This window comes from Gymnogyps californianus, chromosome 4 (assembly GCF_018139145.2).
Source record: "Gymnogyps californianus isolate 813 chromosome 4, ASM1813914v2, whole genome shotgun sequence".
In the NCBI taxonomy this organism is placed as follows: domain Eukaryota; kingdom Metazoa; phylum Chordata; class Aves; order Accipitriformes; family Cathartidae; genus Gymnogyps; species Gymnogyps californianus.
Genome location: NC_059474.1, coordinates 71,000,201 through 71,007,610, shown reverse-complemented (window position 1 = coordinate 71,007,610; position 7,410 = coordinate 71,000,201). Strand labels below are relative to the sequence as shown.

The following is a 7,410-nucleotide window of genomic DNA, read 5'->3' as shown; positions in this document are numbered from 1 at the left end:
AATATGCAGTTTATTTAAACTATATTATGAGAATGCCCAGTTACTCACATCTGTAAAAAACTTAATCCATCAAAAATTCTTATCTATATTAATAAATTTCATGTTAAGCAAGAATTATTAAATATTTTTAGGAGGCAATGTACAATTAGCAAGTATTCTATAAACAGAGGTTATACCAGTCTGACTTGGAACTGTATGAGAACTATAAAAGTTTGAAAAAATCATCTCTATATCACTTCTGCAGATTTGATATCTGCATTCAAAAGTAAAACAAGTCACATCAATTACCACTTGTTCTACGAGTATTCTGTTTTAAAATATCTCTTAAAAATAAATTACTGTAACCAATGTCTAAAGTGAATAGGTGACCACCCACATAACAAGATCAACTAAAATAAATAATTTACAATAAAAATTGTTGCTAGCACTAAATCATCATACAAAAACAATTATTGCCTTTAGCTCTGCACAGAAAAAAGTACCTTTTCTCATAGCAATGTGAACTGCTATAGATGCTACATCTATACTATCATCCTCTTTTAGCTGAAAAGTGTAAACAGCTGATTTTGTGCTAGAGCTGCAAAAATATTATAATTTATTCATGTTTTTTAAAAATATTTAGAGTAACTTTATCTCCAGCTAATAGTAATTTCTAGGAATCTTCAAATCTTAAGAATCTTCACCTTAAAATTAGTTGGCCAACTTGTAATTTCATTTTTATTCTGAATTTAAAACATCAGCTAACTCCTCACAGAGAGTATTTCTCCTTAAAAAAGGGAATCAAGGAAGCCTGGGAAGGTTAAAAGAGGTTAGAGAATTAAAATAGGAGGTTAAGTAGCAATAAGTCCCCCTTTTTCCTTCAAATCTCAGGAACTTGCATGCTATCGGGCCCACTGAAGTGGCATACCAAAAGTTACTATTATCTAGACCTACAAATACTAGCTGGAAGTAACTCAGTCCTTTCGTACTCTTCTTTTGCGCACTGATTTCAGTGGACCGTCTCCAGAACCTGTGCTTTCATCAGCTTCTTTCATCTGGGGGAAAAAAAAAAAAAAGAAAAAAATTCAGCATTCAAATTTTAAACCAATTTTAATTACTGAAACTGGCATGTTACTTTATTCCTCCTCCCGACCCCCCCCAATCATATTATCACTAAATGCAATACTTAAGTGATAGGACATTTTTTTTCCCACAATACTAATCTAACAATAAATAAAGCGGGTAGAAGACTTTTCCTTTCTATATTCAGAAGGAAGAGAATAACACATCTAAACTGATGTCAGAAATTTGGTTTTGCCCATTTACTCACTCTGTTAAAAGCGGTGACTTTTAAATGAATTTAGCAAGTTCCTTAAAGTGCATCTTATGCCAATTTTAATTTCTACTTAAGAAAGAAGCATTTGAAACATTCTAACTGCTGCCTTTGGAGAGCTACAAATAGAACAAACTGTTCTTAAACCAGATGTGTTCTTCTCAGTTTAAAAGCGATTAGCTTACAGAGGCACATGAAAAGCCTTTCCAACATGAACTCCATTCTCAGACAAAGCATTGCTTCCTCCCTTGCCTGCATCACCTAATGGCAAGCACCTCATTCAGAAGGAACAGCTCACAGAACGTGGCACAATCTGAGTGAGGACTTGGTGTACATGACATCTCCCAAGTAGGTCACTAGCTAACTCATGACAGAAACTTGTACACCCTGAAAATATCCAGAGAAGAGCATTACACTGTGATGCTGTGTAATGGCATACACACATTCAGATCTTGTTATTACTTTCACGAAGAGTCACATGCATCTTAATGGGGCTCATCAGATACTGTATTCCTAGGTAAATGTACAAGGAAAAAAAAAACCTAAAACTTCTTACAGGAACAAGAAGAAGTACTGAATAAGGGGTAATTAATGAAGAATTTCAGTGCTGAAACAATGCAACCTCATGCAAGGTACAGTTTCCTGGAGGAGTTTTATATGAAAAGGAGTTAACATTACATTAACCAACTGCCCTAATCTGGGAAGGAACTCATTTAGGGAGTGACAAGCACAAGATGAACAACAGAAATACTGTGGGTAGATCTAAAGCATTTCAGACATATCTAAATGAAAGGATAATGAGTGGTTGATGAGCAAGAAAAGCACACACAAATTCCATTCTACAATGTTATTTTCTGAAATACATTGTATAGATTATCTGGTGACTGGATTAATCTGCATAAGAAAAATGAAACTGCAGGTGCTGAATTCAAAACCAGTATGGTCATTTTGCTTAAAACCTTATTTTGGAATTAAAAAAAAGATAACTGAAAGCTTAAGGTTTTTCTAGGTCTCACTGAAAGACTATTTGGTTAGAAGCACATGTTCCATCAATTAAGTAGCACGATAAAAAGAGATTGATATCTACTGCAGCATCCAAATTTTCAAGACTTGCAATTCATTTAATAACCTGTTAAAAACTATACTCCTGTAAAAACATTTCACATTTAGAGACCTGCATGATCACTTCTATACTATACCTGTATTTTACAATAAGTATCACCTCCTAGCCAAAATTACACAGGAAGAGACATGTTTCACAAACCTATACAGAGCATTTGAGGTGTCAAATAAAAACACAGCCCCACCTCATGATTTGTTTTATGGTTCATTAGAAAAAAACCTCTTGTTGTAGGTAACTGGGCTTAGTTAGAAGTGTGATGTTGGACAAGGGCAAGGAGAAAATAGGGGAAAAAACCCAAACTTACCTCATCTTCTGAACCAGATTTATTTGACTTATCACCTTCTTCTTGACTTCCATCTGCAACTTCATTTTCTTCATCATCATCAATATCTTCACCACCTTCACCCTCATCTTCTGCAGAAGAAATTAATTTTACTTTGTAAACAGAACTATATTAAAAATACACTATATCCAGACACTAGTAAGGAAAAGAAGCCAATTTCGGTCTTAGAATGAACTGCTTGTTTACAATAACCCATAAAAACATCTCTGTGATACAGAGAGTAGAGTTCTCATGAATTAGTAGAAATTGATCACTGTCCGATTAAATAACTGATTTTAACAACTTCAGCCTAGCCTCTTTTCAAAATAGCACATACTCTCTTCAGACTTGTAAGTGACCGACTAAAATGACGACCTTAAGTTGATTTCCTTTAGGGAAGTCCTTAAATCCAAGTATTGTATTAGACAGTTTTGAGATCGGAGTCTAAAATAGGACAACTCAGGCATCCCAAAACTGACTAAATTCTGACTTAGATAGTAAAGTACAATATTGCAGTTATCAGTCATCCACCACGGGGGATGCCTACATCCTAAGGGAACTCCCTTTTTCAGCAGGGAATTCTTTTGGCATACTGTTTTGGTTGAAGGATAAGCAGCTCTGTGCTTACCCCCTGCTTACGCATTACTGCTATGCAGAAACTAGTCAGATAAGCACTGTACTCCCCTCAGCTCACTCGAAGTATGTCCAGCTTGTACTACTAGGACAAAACTATTCACAAAAAGCAGTAAGCTTTTTATGACACCTGGTGTCAGTTAGACCTTTGAACTAACAGGGACTGAAGAGGAGGGGGGAAAAAAAAAAGTTAAAAAAAAAAGGTACCTTTTTACTCTCCAGCATTCCCTGGATGAACTATAGGCTAAGCAACACAGAGGCGGTTTCTTCTTTCTTACTGAGGCCATGTCACTGCACTGAAGAGCAGTGCATGCACCAAATATTGCGAATTCTAGGCTGCGCTCTGCTCAGCACGTAGATTGCCCTTCTAGGGTAACCAACTCTCTATATTCTGCATGTTTTGTGAAGGAGGCCAGGCACTCAACTGTTTTGATTTCCACTTTGGGCTTCAGTACTTACAAGCTGGCACTCCCATGCCTGCATTTTAGGTATCTGTGCTGAGTATAAGAACCTCAGCAACCACAGCATGATTCAAAGAAAAGTTACTGGGGTTTGGCAAGTCTCTTCCTTTACTTCAAACTGAGGTCTTGAAGTGAGAACTTCTAAAAACTGAGTACCCCTTGCAATACTTACTATCAAGGGTAAGCAAGAAATCATACCTAAATCTGATAGAAAGTATATCAGATGGCATTTTACAACTTAACAGTCTGCCAGTGGCTCAGTTAAAAACAGTAATGAAGCAGTGCTCAACTCTACCCTTGTCAGGTCATGCCTACATCTCATAAGCACTACTTCAGTGTCAAAAAAACCAAAATCAAAAAGCCAACACCCCCCCCCCAATTCTTACTGTTTCAGCTCAGTAAAACTGAAACAAAAGTAACCATATAAATTCAGATAGTAGTCACATAAGATGCGACTCTCCTGATTCTTGGTGACAAAAATCTAGAAAACTCTAATTTATTAAAATATTTGAGACTTCTGTAGGAGCACCAAAAAACTTTGCCTACAGTACAGCTATAAATTGAGCCAAACAGTTCATAACAATTAGTGAAGCTCTAAGAAATTAGTTTCCCCATCTGTAAATATACCTGATACATGTCTACAATAGTATGTCTCTACTACTGTTATCAAAAGCAGAAGTATGACAAAAAAATGGAGACCACATAGTTTAAGATAGATGTAGACAAAGACTTCTGTTCTAAAAATAAGCCCTTAAGAGAAGAGCCTGGCAAAAATTCACAAAGCCTTTGCTGATATTCTAATGAAAAAATTAGAAGTTTTAAATGATGCAAATCCAGCACCTCCCCCAAGTACTAATTTCAATAGAGGGGAAAACCCAAAACAAACCAAAAAACTTCAGACATCAGAAGTAGTAAAAGCCAGAACTGGACAACTACACTATTTAAAATTATTGATTTTAGTCTAATATTAATTTAAACAGTATTTCATACAAATGAATGTATAACTTCACAAATAAGGTTCAGACTGTGCCCCTGAAATTCCATTTCTTGGCAACATTCTTTCACTTCCTGGAATATTTTTCTAGAGGGCAAGGAAAGCAAAGAGACAAAGCAGATGAGTGGACAAGTCAAGAACACATCATCCTTTAGCAATGCCACAAAAATTAACATAGAACAAAATAAAACAGTAAATCCCAAAATAAAACAGGACAATGCCCTTCAAGAAGCACTCTGCCAGCAACTCATTCTCACTGGAGTCGAAGAAATCTACAGGCATTTCTGAAATTTGCTATAGTGCCACACTTTTTCTTTTTTTTTTTCTTTAATGGCCCCATGATAAAATGTGGATCTCAAGTCATTCAGTATTCCACAGCTCAAACCCCGTTACCTTCAACTCCAGAAAACAAAGAAGCAGATAATGACTATAAAGGAATTGTAAAAATTATTAGGATCCAAAGAGACTAGTAGAAAATATTTATTACTACAGAAACCATACTGAGACATCTCAGAGGAAACTCACATCCGTATCTGATGAAAGCTGGCATCCACCAGCTTGAAGTTCTACCATCAACAAGGAAGCAGAGGGGAAAAAAAATCGGAAAGGAGAGACCATTTTCAAGTCCTGGCCCAAATTACTTCCCTTTCCCAGTACCTGAAGGAGGAGCCTCCCTTTCCATCTTCTTTGTATCCTTTATAAGCTCTCTTTTTGTCTCCTCCATGTCTCTTCTCTCTGTAGCAAAAAGAATCAGCAGGAGACAGAAGACATTCTCTAATGCTTTCAGATACGAAGAGGCAAAAGAGTGATAGGAAAAAAGGGAAGAATCCAACCTGCAAATGTAAAAGGCGGCAGGAAGCTAAGAGAAGCTAAGCAATTCTTCTTAAAGAGAAACCAGGAAGTCATATGACAGCAAAGTGTAATCCTTCCCTCGGAAGTCTAGAATTTACTTGAAAACCTTGGAATAGTCATACAAAAGCTAGCTATGTTAGTTCTACTCTGTGTTCAGTTTAGTAACTGAAAGTAAAGGTCTAAAATGGAACCTACTTTTGAAACGTCACGAACAGCTGTTCCAAGTGGAATTCTTTACAAAAGTTGTGGGAGCTAAACAGTGTTCCTCTGTGATTGCCTGGACCTTATTTCTAACATTCAAACACACACTTTAACATATTATTTCTTAAGTGATGTGTTGTAATTAACTAAATTAACTGACTTAACAGAAGAATATCTCAGACAGCCCTGCAACAGTAGCATATTAGGTACAAAACATATCTATGATCTGCATCAAGACTGGGTAAAAGAAAACAGATTCTGTAATTCAGGAGCAAAGAGCAGTTAAAGTAGAGTAAGATCAAAAGGAAAATGCAGGAAGCCACAATGCTGAAATGCTGTACCTACAATTTATGCTAATGTAAAAAATATATGTAGCATAACTAAAATAATTAAATGCTTAAGTAAGGCTCTCAAATGGTAAGGCAGATGGACTAAGTTTGGTGTGGCAAGCATTGTGCCAACAACGTACTCAATTCTCTAAGTACTGGCATGGGAACATCTGATACTGAATAAACTTTTAAGTCATACAGGCAGAAGCCATCAGCACTCATGGAACATAGTGCAGAGACAGACAAAACCCAAAGTTTCAGTCAGTAATACAAAGTGATGTCAGTACTAAGAAAAAAAAACAACCATGAATGTCTGCTTATTTTCTAACTTTCCATGCCAGTCACTTGTCACTTTGTTCCTACCAAGGAAGAGTGAAGTAAGAGGCAGAATCTTGCAGATGCCCGAGGCTAAGGATTTTCTCATGGAAGTCAAGATAATGCACTGTAAGTTAGGTGATTTGCTTTTCATTCATTACTATAGACTCAGGGAAATGCTAACAGAACATCAAAGCCATAGTTGAATAGTACCAGTGATCTTTGATACGGTAACACAAGATAATTTTATCTTTGGATGCCAAAGTTTAGCTCAACCTACTGCATCATTGATTTCTCCCTTGGGGCAGCAAGACAGACCTCTGCAGGCATGCAATGCCTTGCTAGAAAGCAACACAAAGGAAGCAGCAGACTTCAGTACTTCAAGTCTACTGTATTTTCAGGCTTTAACAAGAGTTACTAAAATCAGTGACCAACAGAATAGTTCAAGGTACAACCCTCCCACAGAGGAGTAAGCAGAAAGACTTGTGTTAAAGACATAAAGCTATTCCAGACACATTTTAAAGACAACAACGTGACTTCAACCACTTCAGGTACATATATCTGAATCATTCAGATGTGTTCAATATATGAAATATTTAGAAGGGAGAAAATACGCATCACTGCCTACAAACATAAAAAGACTGTCAGAAGCATGTTAATTTCTTGAAAGTGAAAAAATACCCGAGGAGAGCCTTACTTTCTGCTTGTATTTATCAAAGAGCTATTATTAGCCATGGAATGCCACTCACTGGAGGTTGTCAAAGAGAAAAAGATGAGTTGGAGTGAGGCAGGTTTTGCATATTCTAAGATAACTGGTTGTAATTATTGGCAATGCAATTCATGAACTAGTCCTATTCATGTCTTTATA

The 7,410-nt window shown here is 36.5% G+C and overlaps 1 protein-coding gene across 5 annotated transcripts in view; it reads right to left on the bottom strand.

Moving 5' to 3' along the window:
• Positions 1-7,410, bottom strand: part of CLGN (calmegin) — a 30,420-nt gene continuing 23,010 nt past the window's right edge. For 4 of the 5 annotated variants that reach the window (XM_050895546.1, XM_050895547.1, XM_050895548.1 and 1 more), the window contains 3 exons: positions 5,503-5,580; positions 2,740-2,849; positions 1-1,034 (listed from right to left, as the gene is read on the bottom strand). In XM_050895546.1, coding sequence (XP_050751503.1) covers positions 954-1,034; positions 2,740-2,849; positions 5,503-5,580 — 269 coding nt within the window. In that variant the 3' untranslated portion in view covers positions 1-953. The remainder of the gene's footprint in view (positions 1,035-2,739; positions 2,850-5,502; positions 5,581-7,410) is intronic. The other variant, XM_050895550.1, reaches the window with a different exon arrangement.